The sequence below is a fragment of the Dipodomys spectabilis genome, unplaced genomic scaffold (assembly GCF_019054845.1).
Source record: "Dipodomys spectabilis isolate Male_0828 unplaced genomic scaffold, ASM1905484v1 ptg000301l, whole genome shotgun sequence".
Taxonomy (NCBI): domain Eukaryota; kingdom Metazoa; phylum Chordata; class Mammalia; order Rodentia; family Heteromyidae; genus Dipodomys; species Dipodomys spectabilis.
Genome location: NW_024870978.1, coordinates 9,147,226 through 9,163,207, shown reverse-complemented (window position 1 = coordinate 9,163,207; position 15,982 = coordinate 9,147,226). Strand labels below are relative to the sequence as shown.

The 15,982-nt window shown below is 39.3% G+C and overlaps 1 protein-coding gene across 1 annotated transcript; it reads left to right on the top strand.

Moving 5' to 3' along the window:
- The first annotated feature begins 7,742 nt into the window (after window positions 1–7,742).
- On the top strand, window positions 7,743–8,372 carry LOC122127440 (endogenous retrovirus group K member 6 Pro protein-like). The gene has a single exon (XM_042702046.1). The coding sequence runs from the start codon at window positions 7,743–7,745 to the stop codon at window positions 8,370–8,372; it is 630 nt and encodes a 209-aa protein (XP_042557980.1).
- The last annotated feature ends 7,610 nt before the right edge of the window (window positions 8,373–15,982 follow it).

Genomic DNA, 15,982 nt, shown 5'->3' with positions numbered 1-15,982 from the left:
ATTCTTTCACTTTTTCTTCTCTTTCGTTCTTCTTTGTGTGACTTAATTGCTGTTCTGCTCACCCTCAGATATACCCATAGTCGATTATTAGACCTTATCCCCCATTTTGTACACACTTAATCCAGAAATTTATTACTCAGTTCAATACCTCTTAGACTTAAGTTCCTTAATAGCAGTATTACCTCTATATACCTATATAATATTTTAAACATTTTTATTTTTAAGATTTTCACATCTCATTCTATCCCTCCTCTTCTCTTATCCTATCCCCATTCTTCTCTGAATATTACATTGTTAATTTGCATAATTTATAAGTGTTTCACTTTTAATTTTTAATTTTTGTTTCTATTTTTTCTTGCCCCTTTTTTTCTCTTTTTTCTCTTCTCTACTATCATTCTATCCAACGTATTGCCCACTTTGATATTAGGATTTATTCAGGTTAACTCTCCCTCTACATTTCCACATCCCTCTATTCCTATTTTTACCCACATATCTCCCTTAACCTAATAATGTCTGCTTTGCCAAATACTTCTTTGCAGTTCGCAGCACACTAATACATAGTTGTTTGATGTTGAATAGATATATCTGTTGAACTAGATTGTATCTGCAGACTTTTTACTGTGCAACTGCAGACTTTGGTTGATGCTTGCCTTAAGATAGTGTTCTAGCGCAAAACTGGTGTTACATTCAACCCAAATGGGCAGAACAAACCTGAAAAACCCAAGAAAAATGGTAAGTCTGGGTATCTCAACTCCCACTCATGGTAATCAGGGGACAGAACAGGAAATGAATAATCCAGAGGAGAGTTTCCAAAAAGCTCTACAAACACTACTGGTAATCATGGTAAATGAAAAGATTGAAAACCTGCAAAGACTTTGTGTGAGCGTGATAGGGAGAGAGTGAGAGAAGACATACCAAAGGTCAATACAGGAATATCATGAGCCTGAGGAAGCTACTCAAAGATTGATACAGGAATTGTATGAGCAGCTTGAGAACACTCAAAGAGAAATAAAACAATGGTGTGAGCAGGCTATCAGTCAAAGAGATAGACATGAATTGTGGGAGCTGGCATAGAAGAGACAAAGAGAAAGTCATGAATGGTGTTAGGAGGCTGAGAACACTCAAAAAGAACTACAGGAATTGAGTGAACATAACGAAGCTAATCAACGAGTGATACAGAAATTGAGAGAACGGGATGAGAATACACAAAGATCACTAAAGGCATCCATGGAATCCATAAATAGAGAGCTGAAAGAAGTCAGGAATTCCACAAAGGGAATGCTAACTGGAACCCAACAGAAGGAATGATAGTCCAAGGAAACCATAACCAATCAATTAAGAGACGAGAATAAACTCTGAACACTAAATTAAGGAAGTAAAGAAGTTAATACAAGATCTAAAACAAACCTCCAACAAAGAATTGGAAGCCATCAAAGCCAACCAACTAGAAGGAAAAGAAATAAATAACAAAGTTGAAAGTCTTGATAGTAGATTGAATCTCGGGGAGTGAAGACAGCGTAGATATTATAGAGAAAGAACATACAACCATTCAAGAAAAATCCAAGAAATATGCTAGATCTATTCAACACATGGAAGACACCATCAGAAGGCCTAATCTGAGGATAATGGGTGTAGAGGAGCACCTAGAAATAGAAGTTAATGGTCTAGGAAATTTGGTTAACAGGATCCTAGCATAGAACTTCCCCAAAATGCATAAAGAAAGACCTATTAAGATACAAGAAGCTTTTAAAAATACAAATAGACCTGGCCAAAACAGGACATCCCACTCTCACAGTATAATCCTTGCAGGATCAATTCAGACCAAGGAAAACATCCTTAAAGCTGTCAAGGAGAAAAGATCAATCACCTATAAAGGGAAACCAATTAGAATCACCTCAGATTTCTCAGCAGAGACAATTAAAGCAAGAAGATCTTGGAATGATGTATGCCATGCCCTAATGACAAACAAATATCAACCAAGAATAATATACCCAGCTAAACTCTCCTTCATAACCCAAGGTCAAAGAAAGTCCTTCCATAGCAAAGGAAAATTGAAATAATTTATCTCCACTAAACCAGCCCTACAAAAGATTCTTAAAGATGTCCTACACATAGAAAACCAACAAGACCACAATAAAGGCTAAGAAACTAAATCCAAACTGAGAATCCAGGAAGAACTCAGTTGCCTTAGCCCCCAAGAAGGTGGATAAAATGGCAGGAACTCCCTAATACCTCTCAGTCCTATATCTCAACATTACTGAACTTAACTCTCCAATTAAGCGACATAGACTGTCTAGTTCGATTAAAAAGCAAGATCCTTCCATCTGCTGCCCTCAGGATTCATGTCTTGCCCATAAAAACAAAAACATTTTCAATATGAAAGTCTGGAACAAAATCTACCTAGCAAACAGCCCCCATTATCAAGTGGGAGTTGCAATACTAATATCAGATAAAATAGACTTCAAATTAAAACTAGTGAGAAGAGATAAAGAAGGTCACTACACACTAATTAAGGGAAATCTCCTTCTGGAGGATATTACAATTCTAAATATCTTTTCGCCAAACAACGGAGCACCCAAATTTATCCAAGAAACACTATTTTCCCTCAAATCCCACATAGATCCAAGGACATTAATTGTAGGGGACGTTAACACACCACTTTCCCCACTAGATAGATCAACTCGGCAAAAACTCAAAAGGGAAACTGCAGACCTAAACAACTGCATAAATCAATTAGCTTTAACACACACCTACCAAATATTTCAATCAGCAACATCAGAATACATGGTTTTCTCAGCAGCACATGGAACATTTTCCAAAATAGACGGCATTTTAGGCCACAAAGCAAACTTGTCCACATTCAGATACATTGAATTTATACCTTGCATTCTCTAGGAACACAAGGGAATAAAATTAGAACTCAACACTAAAAACCACCAAAGAGGGTCCTGTAACAACGCAAAGAGCCGGATAAACACACTGCTGAATCACGATTGGTTAATGGAAGAGATTAGAATGGAAATTCAAGTGTTCATATTATTCAACAAAAATGAGCACACAAAATACCAGCTCCTCTGTGAAACAGCAACGGCAGTACTCAGAGGCAAGTTTATAGCTGTCAGTTCTTACATCAACAAATTGGAGAGATCTGAAACCAACAATTGAATGAGACATCTGAGACTCCTTGTAAAAGGGCAGTAAAATAAACCCCAATCCAGTAGATGGAAACAAATAATTAAAATTAAATCAGAATTAAATGAATTAGAATTAAAAAAAAAAACACAGAAAGTATCAACACAACAAAGAGTTGGTTCTTCGAAAAAATCAATGAAATTGACAGACGCTTAGCAAATCTTATCAGAAAAAGAAGAGAACACATTCATAATATGTATTATAATGTAGGTCAGTTGGTAGGAAAGGAAGTGGAAAACAATACTACATCCAATGAAGCTGACATTCCTATTACATCACTAAGGAAGTAGTGTTAAGACCTGCAGGACTCATAGGGTTGTTGCATGTGACATTACTATGTAAAACACTATTAACGCTCATCTCAGACATCTATAACATTCTGCTTCCATTTTCAAGGTCAAAAGCCAAATATCTATGACTTTTTATTAATTGGGTATGTTTCCTAGGAAGGAAGAAGGAGGATTTGGTAGGTGATGATGGAAAAATATGTATATTAGCTCGTGTACAAATTTTTTGCAGTTTTATTTATTTATTTTTCTTCTTTATATTATTTTTTTATTGTGAAAATACTTTACAGAAGGGTTACAATTACATGGGCAAGATAATGAGTACATTTCTTATCAAGCATTGTAGCCTCCTCCTTTGATTCCCCTTCACATCCCTTCCCATCCTCACTCCGCACCCCAACCCAATCCTCCTCGCTACCTCCCCCACCAAAGTTGTAAAGTTCATTTTTTGACATATCGATTGTACATTGTTGCAATTGGTCCACTTGTATGCCTATTTAAACGATTTTTTGCAGTTTTAAAAAGTGCTACTGATGAACTCACACTTACATCTAATTGACTTGCTGTCTGCACAAGATGCATATAAATGAAGATATTTATTCTGGTGGATAGTCACATATATTAACAAAATCAATTCTGGAAAAGAAAAGATACTAGGTAAGAAATTATAAAATATTGTCTATAAAATGGTTTATTTACTTAGAGAACAAAAGTTAGTATTGAAATGATTAGTCCAGCTTTCTTTGAGATTTTATGCTGTCTCAGTATCAAAATGTTCTCTAATTCCTGTAACATCCAAGCATAAAAGACATGATTTGAAGATCTCAGTAGTTTTAGAAACAAAGGTACATAATACCTTCCTTCCTGCAGAGACATGTGAGCACAAGTATGATTGATTGTATTATAGTTCTCTTTATCTCAAGTGTTGCATATCTTGGTATATTACTCTATGTCTTGCATCAGCTTCTGTAGGTGAGATTTACCTCTACCTGCAATGTCAAAATGGGTTATGTGACTTTCTTCAGTTTACAAATGTGAACCAGAATTGGAGAAAGACTATTTCTAGGTGAAGATTTCTATCTCATTGTCTGTGTCTAAAAGCTGACTTGTTTTCCCTTAGCCATAATAATAGCATATTTCAGAGTGAGTCTTCCTTCAATTTATATACTGGAAGAAGATAGCATGTGAAATTGAAGCAAAACTCAAATTCAGCCTCATACATATAACACAGGCAGAATTAAGCTAATATTAGAATGTGATATTAAGATGTTAGTTTCTTACCATCCTTGTATACCATTATGATAGTTGACTATAACACACCAGAATTTAACAAATCCTAACCAAGAACTTAACAAATAGATAAAATTTCCTGTTGGAAATTATTACAATATTTTATAAATAAGCATTCTCTATGTGATCACTTGTAGGGTTATCTTTTCTATAGATGGGTTTAATCACTCTAGAGCACTGTATCTAATATCTATTATCATTATCCAGACCTTGTGATTGTGATGAGGATGAATAAAATATCTAGATTTCTTCTTCTCTTTTCCTCTTCTCCTATTTCTAGTGTGAATTCTCATCCTTTCTCCAAATTCTATTAATAAAGGAAGAATGACACATTGTGTATTTCAACCAAAAGGCTTCAAATCAAGAATTTCATTCTTTCAGAAACAGATGAATTAAATCAGAGTGGCTCAAGGAAGAATAAAAACAGGATTTTTTTTCCCCTTTCTGGCTTCCACCTTAGAGTATGAACATGACTCTAAATATCTAATAAACCATTTCCCTCGACTAATTTTTTAAAATATAGTTTTTTAAATAAATGATAATTTAAAAATAAATAGTAATTTGTTGTTTGTTTTTGGGAGGCATGAAATAAGACTGCATTAACAATGTGTGAGTTGAGAGACTAAATTATATCAGAATCTAAACATAATGAAAAATAGACGATTTTAAGATAAATCGCTTGTAGATATATTTTTAATATGATATACCCACAAAGTCATCTACTTTCTTCTTTTCCTCTCCATGCTGATTCAACTTCAATAAGCAGTTCATGTAATTCAAATGGCTGCCTTTCTTTCAAAAATAGATTAGACCCAAAAAAGTTAGAAAAAGAAAACCAGTATTGGGTGATGCATTCTTTAAAAATAGCAGTCAAATAAATATTAACGATAATTCCAAAATAATAACAACCAAATGCTCTTGAAAAGAGAAGATTGTGTTCAGAATATATAAAAAGTGATAGTGCCAGAACTGCTTCAGGCATTTAGGATTTCTAGTACATGACAATGTTTTAATCAGGATTAATTGCTTTCAGGGACTAAATTTTTTCTAGTTATATTTCATTGAAGAAATATAATATGTAGAGTGGTTAAGGAAGGTGAAGAATTTTTAAAAATTAAATTTACAGGGAGTCAGGCCTCCCTTGCCCCAAAACCCTTCTCCTATCCCCCCTCAGTCGCGTCTCATTGTCCCTCGGTTTCCAAACCAATGCCTGACGCTAACAGTGACTCACAATTACAAAAACCAAAAGCTATATACACGGTTCTTTCTAACCTCAGATCCCAAAGGCCCAATGATGCTGTCCTTCCCCCGGAGGACTAGGCCACTTTAGAAGAGGAGGCTGCTAGATACCATGCCTCAGACTAGCCCCCTCTAAACCCCTTGGGCATGCAACCTTCTCCCTATAAAACAGCCCCTCCCTTCTGTGCCCCTGCCTTGGCCTCTTCAACAGATCTTGAGGAGGTCACCAGACAAGCCACAGTTAATCTTTCCCGGGAAGCCCAGTCCTTAAGGGCCCTACTTCAGGCCAAGAAAGAAAAGGCCCAACTATTACAACTATATAAACTGGACCTAGAAATTAGGAACACAAATTTACAAAAATTAATGACAAAAAAGAAAAAGATCCTTCATGCTTTTCCAGTCACTCTGTCTCAAATTAGAGCCATTTCGGAAAATCTAAAAGGAGAATCTGATGATCAAGAGACTGAGGCAGATGACAGAGAGGAAGAGCGGGAGGGAGGGCCCAAGTGTGATGACTCAAATGGGGAAGAGAAAGGAGGAGAGCATCTGGTTATTAGAGCTCAAAAATACCATCACCTTAAATTTAGACATATTAAAGAATTAAAGAATGCTGTTTCCTTGTACAGCCCTACCGCTCCTTTTACCATTTCTCTTTTGGAATCATTGAGCGAGGACTGGCTTACAGTAAATGACTGGGCCATGCTAACCAAGGCTACTTTAACACGAGGAGCTTTTCTTTTATGGAAGGCTGATTATGGTGAAAGGTGCCAGGATATAGCTCGTTGTAACACATCTGCTGGTTGTCACTCTAAGTCCTGGACCATAGAAAAATTGATGGGCAATAAGCCATTTGATACTAATGAAAAACAGGCTAAATTTCCCCCAGGATTGCTTGTTCAGATTCAACACGCTGCCCTTAGGGCCTGGAAAAACCTCCCTTCTCAAGGGTCCGCTGTTACCTCCTTGGCCAAAGTTCTACAGGGACCCCATGAATCTTACAGTGAGTTCATTGGACACCTTACAGAGGCTGCCGAGTGCCTTATGGGAAAGGAAGAAACTGATAATGAGCTTATTAAACATCTTGCTTTTGAAAATGCCAATTCTGCTTGCCAAACGGCTTTATGTCCCCACCGCCGTGGCAAAACCATTACTGACTCTATCAGACTTTGCTCTAATGTTGACCCCGCCTCGCGCAACATCGGCCTGGCCATAGGCGCTGCCCTTAAGGATTTTACTCAGAGCCAAAAACCTAAAACCTGCTTTAATTGTAAACAGCCTGGCCATTTTTCAAAGGACTGTACGACCCCCAAGCCTGAAAAACCACCCCCTCTGTCTTTATGCCCAACGTGCAAACGGGTCATATATTGGGCCTCCGAATGTCGCTCCAAAACCAATATCCAGGGCAATCCCCTACCACCCAAACAGGGAAACTTTGTCTGGGGTCTGCCCCAGGGCCGCAAAATCAAAACAGGACAGAACCTTGGAGCTGTCAGGTTCGTCCCCCAAGTGACCCCTCACGCACCATCAGCGCCCTCATATGGGCAACCACAGGAAGTGCAGGATTGGACCTCTGTGCCTCCTCCCACACAATATTGACCCCCGAGTTAGGAAATCAGATTCTTTCCACAGGAGTGTTTGGTCCACCGCCCCCAAACACCTTTGGTCTCATTCTGGGGTGTGGTAGTGCTGTTTTTCAGGGCCTTAGTATTTCCCCTGGAGTTATTGACAAGGACTATGAGGGAGAGATTAAGTTACTGGCTACTGCTTCTCAGGGGCCAGTCAAAAGTTTTTCCTGGACAAAGAATTGCTCAATTAATATTGCTTCCCCTTGATAAGACAAACCCTAGCCTTACACAAAAGAGAGGATCCAGAGGCTTTAGGTCTTCAGATGCTTACTGGGTCCAGGAGATTACTCAGGACCGGCCTCTCTTCAAGCTAAAATTAGATGGGGAAAAATTTGAAGGCCTTATGGATATGGGTGCTGATGCTACAATTATTTCTAAAAGAGACTGGTCCCCAACCTGGCCCCTTACCCCTTCCATGACTCACCTTAAAGGTATTGGACAAACCTCTAACCCATTACAGAGCTCCAAAATTTTAACCTCGGAAGGTGGAGCAAAAAATAAGGGCACAGTCCAGCTGTACGTGGTTGAGACCCTCCTGGTTAACTTGTGGGGACGTGATATTTTATCCCAAATGAAGCTTATAATGTATAGTCCAAATGAATTGGTTACTCAACAGATGCTTAACCAGGGCTTTCGCCCTAGACAAGGCTTAGGAAAACATTCTCAAGGCCCTAAAGAACCCATTCAGGTGGAGGTAAAAATCATTCCTTTCCGTATGGGCTATAAAAATTTATCCTAGGGCCATTGACATGCCTGTACTCCATGCAGACAAAATATCCTGGAAAAGGACTGAGCCTGTATGGGTTGATCAATGGCCTTTGTCCTCTGAAAAACTGGCTACGGCTACTACAGGTACAGGTACTACAGCTACAGTACAGGAACAGCTTGCTGCAGGCCACATTGAACCCACCACATCTCCGTGGAACACTCCCATTTTTGTAATTAAAAAGAAATCAGGAAAATGGAGATTACTTCAGGATCTTAGAGAAGTAAATAAGGCCATGGTGTCCATAAGGAGCCCTTCAACCCTGACTTCCCACACCCGTGGCTATTCCCACGGGGTAGCATAAGATTGTTATTGATTTAAAGGATTGCTGTTTTACTATTCCTTTACATCCTGAGGACCGTGAATATTTTGTATTTAGTTTACCAGTAACTAATTTTAAAGGCCCTATGCCATGATTTCAGTGGAAGGTTTTTACCCCAGGGCATGGCAAATAGTCCCACATTATGCCAAAAGTTTGTAGCCCAGGTGGTGGATCCATTTAGGCAACAGGGGCCCTCCATATATTTAATTCACTATATGGATGATTTACTTTTAGCGGGCCCTGACCCTGATCAGCTTCTTTACTGCTCCCAAAGACTTTCTAAAGCCCTTACTGACGCTGGCCTTCAAATTGCTCCAGATAAGATCCAGCTGGCTCCTCCCTATACATTTCTGGGCTTTGAGCTTTTTTATAAGAGGATTTTTTCACAAAAAATTCAACTTAGAACAGCCCATTTACAAACTTTAAATGATTTTCGGAGGCTTCTTGGAGACATTAACTGGCTCCAGCCATACCTTAAACTAACTACTGGTGAACTTAAACCTCTATTTGATATCCTTAAAGGGGACCCAAATCCGACCTCCAGCCGATCATTAAACCCCCAAGCCCTAGAAGCATTGAGATTGGTAGAAACAGCCATTACAAATCAACAAATTACTTTTATTTCCTATAATAAACCCCTTCAGTACATTATATGTGCCACCAGCTTTACACCCACTGGAGTTTTTTGGCAAGAGGGACCTTTGTTTTGGGTACATTTGCCTGCCTCTCCTCCTAAGGTCCTTACACCATACACCTTCTGGGTAACAGAATTAATCAAAATGGGAAGAGAACATAGTAAAAAAAAATGTTTGGCAAAGATCCTGATAAAATAATACTGCCTTATTCTCCCACTCAAATTCAGTGGTTGATACAAAATGATGATGATTGGGCTGTGTCTTCCATTTCCCTTCAAGGAACCCTTGATAATCATTACCCTGCTAACAAACTTCTCCAGTTTTTAAGATATCAGTCCTTTGTTTTCCCCACACAAACTTCCCCTCAACCCTTATCTCATGCTTTCCTGGCTTTTACTGATGGTTCCTCCAATGGTATAGCAGCTTTTACCATTGATTCTCAGACTGTTTCCCTTCAGTCCCCTTACCGTTTGGCACAATCGGTTGAGCTTTTTGCAGTTTTACAAGTGTTTATTCAACTATCTACTGTTCCTTTTAACCTGTATACTGATAGTTACTATATTGCTCATTCCATCTCCTTACTAGAAACAGTTCCTTATATTAAACCAACCACTAATGCCACCCCACTGTTTTCTTTGATTCAACAGTATATTTTAGCCAGACTTTGCCCCTTTTTTATTGGACACATTTGTGCTCATTCAGGCCTCCCTGGACTTTTAACAAAAGGCAATAATGTAATGGATCAAGCAACTCAGCTTGTTTTTCTGGTGGAACATGATCCTGTATCTCAGGCAAAAGAGGCTCACTCTTTACAGCACCTTAATGCTCAAACACTGCACCTTCTTTATAATATTTCCAGAGAACAGGCGAGGCAAATTGTAAAACAATATCATAATTGTGTCACCTTTTTGCATATTCCCCATTTAAGTGTTAACCCTAGGGGTTTGGTGCCCAATGAAATTTGGCAAATGGATGTTACACATATTCCACCTTTTGGCAGTCTTAAATATCTTCATGTTACCATTGATACATCTAGTGGCTTTATTTTTGCCAGCCTTCACACCAGGGAAGCCCTTAAAAATGTTATTGCCCACGTACTTGCCTGCTTAACTGTTATGGTAAAACCCAACGTTATTAAGACCAATAATGGCCCTGGATATACTGGAAATAACTTTCAACAATTTTGCCACCAGTTACAAATTAAACATATTACTGGGATCCCTTATAACCCTCAAGGTCAGGACATTGTTGAACCGGCTCACCAAACTTTAAAAAATACACTTCAAAAATTAAAAACGGGGAACCTTTACCCTATAAAAAGAGCTCCAGAAAACCTCCTTCATCATGCCTTGTTTGTTATTAATTTCCTAAGCTTGGACATTAACAGAAAATCTGCAGCTGATCGGATCTGGCATCCACAAACAAGTCAAAATTATGCTACTGTTTGTTTTTTGGAAAGATCCCCTAACCCATCAATGGAAAGGTCCTGACCCCATACTAATTTGGGGCCGCGGGTCTGCCTATATATTTGACAATAAAGAAGGCGCAGCTAGATGGCTTCCAGAAAGCCTTGTTAAACCAGTTGATAACAAGACTAACTAACCCTCCATCTTCCAGGGGAAAAGAGAACCCTGAGAATCCACCCTTGGTTGTTTCACATGCTGTTGCCACTGAAAAATTTGATGATCCTCCACCTGCTGATGCTGGTTCCAGATGCCATTATTGAAGCTGACTCCGGTCATTGGGAATTTCAAGTTTTTGCAATAGAGTTTGACCTCCCACAACTGTTGAATAAGACCTGCTTTAAAAATAGCCAAGTAGAATTATACTTGGATGCCTGAAAACCCACTGTTCAATATATTTGGGGAACTTGTGGCAGCTGAGAACAGAGTTACGTCACAAATCATAAATATATTTGCTGGAAGCATCTGGCCAGTCAAGCAGGCAATTGTATTGCCCTTATTGGTCCTTCCCACATGAACATTCCGGGTCCCTCAGCTCTAATTTGGAGTTGTTGCATCCTACGGGCAAAAAATGTTTTACAGGTGGCTGTAACCCGGTCAAGTATACAATTACTGACCCATTGAATCCCAAGTGGATATCAGGATTAACAGCAGGAATATGGGTGGATGGCCGAGGGCGAGACCCTTATGGGTTCGTATAAATTAAAAGGTTTGGATACCCAAACCCACTGCCTCCCCCGCTGAAGTTCTTATTCAACAGGTTGTTAATTCCTCCCAAGTTTTTTCCTCTATTGTTGCCCGATTGGATCCGGTGCATTCTTGGACCTTCTCCTTAATACTAGACATCCTTAAGAGGTCCTTTTTGCTGCTAAATACCACACGCCCGGAATTTTCACAAGGCTCCTGGCTGTGTATGGGTCCCACCCATGAGATACCTTTAGATGTGGCTGAGTATTTGGCCCCCCCAATGCTAAATTGTTAGAAGTTATCACCTCTTGCCATGTCTCCCAATATATGTATTCTCCCCAGGTTCTGCTGGAGGTTCTACCAGAAAATTCCACATGCATTAACTATATTACCTTTAATCAAACCAAATATTTTTTAGATTGCTGAAGATTTTTTAACACTTCTGGCCTACAGAAGGAAAAGACATATTGTCTCCCCCCCCAAAAAAAAACCTCCTTTTTATGCCAAGATGGCTTATATCTCTTTTTTAGAGGAAATTGGACTAAAGCCTATATAATTGTTTTTTTGTTCCCCGCATATTGATATTCTTCCCAGGTCAGAACCCGTTCCCATTTATTTGACTGAGTTTGCACGCAGGAAAATAATGCCCTCATTTATTCCCTTTATCATAGGCTTGGGAGTCAACGCTGGCATGGCTGCAGGTGCTGCTGGCATTGCCACTTCCATTTCACTTCATAACTCCTTACAAAACCAATTGGTTAATGACATTCAAGCAGTAACTCGAATTGTCTTGACCATTCAAGAACAGCTAAACTCCTTGCACAAGTGGTGCTTCAAAATAGGCGAGGCCTCGACCTTCTTACTGCCAGGCAGGATGGTCTCTGTGTTTTCTTACAAGAGGAATGTTGCTTTTATGTTATCCAGAGTGGCATGGTTCGCGATCAAGTTAGACAACTTCAAGAAAACTTAGAAAAAAGAAGATGGCAAGGTGACTCATCCACCCGATGGTGGGGGACTGACAGCATACTCCCCTATGTTCTTCCTCTGCTTGGACCCCTTAGTGCAATCCTGCTAATTGTTATTGTGGGATCATGTATTTTTTACAGGATAATTCATTTCGTAAGACAGTAAATTGACTCCCTGACATCCAAATCCCTGCAAATTCATTACCACAGGCTAGATTTGGCCGATCAGGAACGGGGTGACTGACTTTTGTGGAGCCACTGCCTCTTGCTATACAGGCAAGTCAAACGGCAGAGCTTAGGCCTCTTGGCAGCCAAAACCCGAATCGGCTAGACACACATGCCATGGGCACCTATGGAAGGGTGGAACCTAGTGGTATCCGCCGACGAGGGCGACCAAAAACTCGCCATTTGGGCTCATAGAAGCAAACACATCTTCATAGAGCTTGGATCCATCTGTAATCCTCTCCCCTCAAAAAGGATCGTTAAAACGTTCTAGGGGGATGGGTCTCTACTTCCTTCCACTGGTAAAGGCCCTTATACTACCAGACCTCTGCAAGACTCGGTTCAAGATCTTGTCACCCATTCCCTGTAAATAATTGGCCCATTTAATTAAATAAAAAGGGAGGAGATGCCTGGAACCAAGTGCTGTTTGCTAGAAAATACAGCTACTAATTCAACGCAAGACCTATCAAAATTCCACCCTCATTCTTCAAGGAAATAGAAGAGGCAATCCAAAAATTCATATGGAACAATAAAAGACCCCGAATAGCAAAAACGCTCCTCAACGGAAAGAACACTGCTGGAGGAATATCAGTACCAAATTTCAAACTCTACTATAAAGCCATAGTAATCAAAACAGCTTGGTATTGGCATAAGAACAGACCTCAGGACCAATGGAATAGAATTGAAAACCCAGAAATGAACCTACAGACCTATAGCCATCTAATCTTCGATAAGGGAGCTAAAACAATAGAATGGAAGACAGACAGGCTCTTCAGTAAATGGTGCTGGCAAAACTGGTTAACTACATGTAGAAAACATGATCCTTATATATCACCCTGCACCAGAATCAACTCCAAATGGATCAAAGACCTTGAACTCAAAGCAGACACTCTGAAAACATTACAGGATGGAATAGGAGAAACCCTGGGTCTCCTCGGCTCAGGCCGAAATTTTCTGAATAGAGACCCGGAAACACAACAAATCAAAGAAAGGTTGGACAAATGGGATTGTATAAGGTTTCAGAGCTTCTGCAGGGAAAATGACATAGCTAGCAAGATCAATAGAAAGCCCACGGATTGGGAGAAGATCTTTACTAGCCATACAACGGACAAGGGTCTCATATCTAAAATATACTTGGAACTCAAAAAATTAAACCACCCAACAACAAATCCTCAAAGAAACAACTGCCCAATAAGTAAGTGGGCGAAAGACCTAAAGAGAAGCTTCTCTGAAGAAGAAAGAAGGATGGCCAATAGACACATGAAGAAATGTTCAACATCCCTAGCCATAAAAGAAATGCAAATCAAAACAACATTGAGATATCACCTCACTCCAGTTAGAACGGCAAAAATCAAGAACTCTAACAACAACAGATGCTGGAGGGGATGTGGACAGAAAGGAACCTTACTTCATTGTTGGTGGGAATGTAAACTTGTTCAACCACTTTGGAAAGCAGTATGGAGGTTCCTCAAAAGACTCCATATAGAGCTCCCCAATGACCCAGCAATCCCACTTTTGGGCCTTTTCCCAAATGACCACAAACAAGGCCACACTAAAGCTACCAGCACAACTATGTTTATTGCAGCATTATTTACCATAGCTAAGATATGGAACCAACCCAGATGCCCCTCAGTAGATGAATGGATCAAGAAGATGTGGTATATATACACAATGGAATTCTATGTCTCCATCAGAAAGAATGACATTGCCCCATTTGTTAGGAAATGGAAAGGCTTGGAAAAAATTATATTAAGTGAATTAAGCCAGGCCCAAAGAAACATAGGTCCCATGGTTTCCCTTATTTGCAATATCTAGTATAGGTATGAGTCAAGCGGAAAAAGTCAGAGAATGTGATGTTAGGAAAACGAACCCTCAAATATGTATTTTAATGTTTTTGTTTCATTCATGCATGTGTTTCTAACGCATTTATAATATTATTTCTTTGTTGCTTTGTATGTCCCTCCCCCACAGTGTAACCCCCGCTTTCACTATATTTGATGTCAGTATAACATGTGGAGGAGACGGGGACAAACAAGTCGTTTAAGGATTCAGGTGGACCTGTTGCAACAATGAGAAGTACAAAATGTCATGTCCAAACCAGCTTTACAATGTCGGTGGGGGGGAGGGAGGGGGGGTATGATTGGGTGGGGGGGAGGGGGGAGGGTGGGAAGGGAGGTGAAGGGTAAACAAAGGAGGAGGCTGCAATGCTTGGTAAGAAATGTATGCATTTTCCTGCCCATGTAATTGTAACCCCTCTGTACAGTATGTTTTCAAATAAAATAAAATAAAATAAAATAAAAAAAAAGAAAGAAAATACAGCTACTACCTTCGATAAGAGCTGTTAAGCCTGGGAGCCTATTGATACCCTGTTTGACAACATTGCTTGGAACCACCACTTTGCATAAGAACTGCCACCACTTTGCATAAGAGTCATTAAGCCTTACAACTTTGATAACATTGCTTGGTGCCTTCTGAAGATTCCCCACCTATGACCTTTTGCAAGATATACTTTGCAGTTTTGGTACCTAGCAACCCTATTGACCTGCTGATCCTAATTACCCTGTTCAGCGTGTTATATATATACTGCTGTGTATAAAAAATAAAGTTTGAGACCTTGATCAGAACCCTGTCTTGGTCTCCTTCCTTGTGTCTGGTTTGTCTCTCATTCAGGTCAGTTCCTTTTCCTGCCCTTGTTGACCGACCCCGTGGGCTGGGGCAGTAATTTACACATCAGCCTTCAGAAACACATCAACTCTCCTCGTGCCTCCATTTCTGCATTTTTAAAATGAAGATAACATTCTTCCAACCCTAGATGATGAGATAGGTAACACCATCAGATGACACAGCACACATATTTGCATTATTGTGATTTATCCAACAATTGTTGAATAGCTTGTATAAAAATCTATGAAAAAATTATCTTACAGCTTTTATAAAAATCTCAACCACTAACAATAAAAATATTTAAAAAATCTCAACCATAATTTTATTGGCTTAACACCTTGCTTGAAAGTGTATCCCAAATACCAACAGAATTTACCGTAATTTTTCAAGTTGATAAATCAACTCAATACTCCTTTTCTCTTAAGAAATAAATCCTCTTTATGAGTTCCTCACATTCTGACACATAGCTATGAAGTGCAATTTCATGAGCCCATAATCTCTCATTTTCTGCTCATTGAAATCTGCTTGACAAAATTGTTCTGTTACAAAGCTGGTTGCAAAGACTTTTCTGTGATTTCCCCAAATGATGGTAGTCATTTGTGTAAGTGACTTCGTAAACATTTTA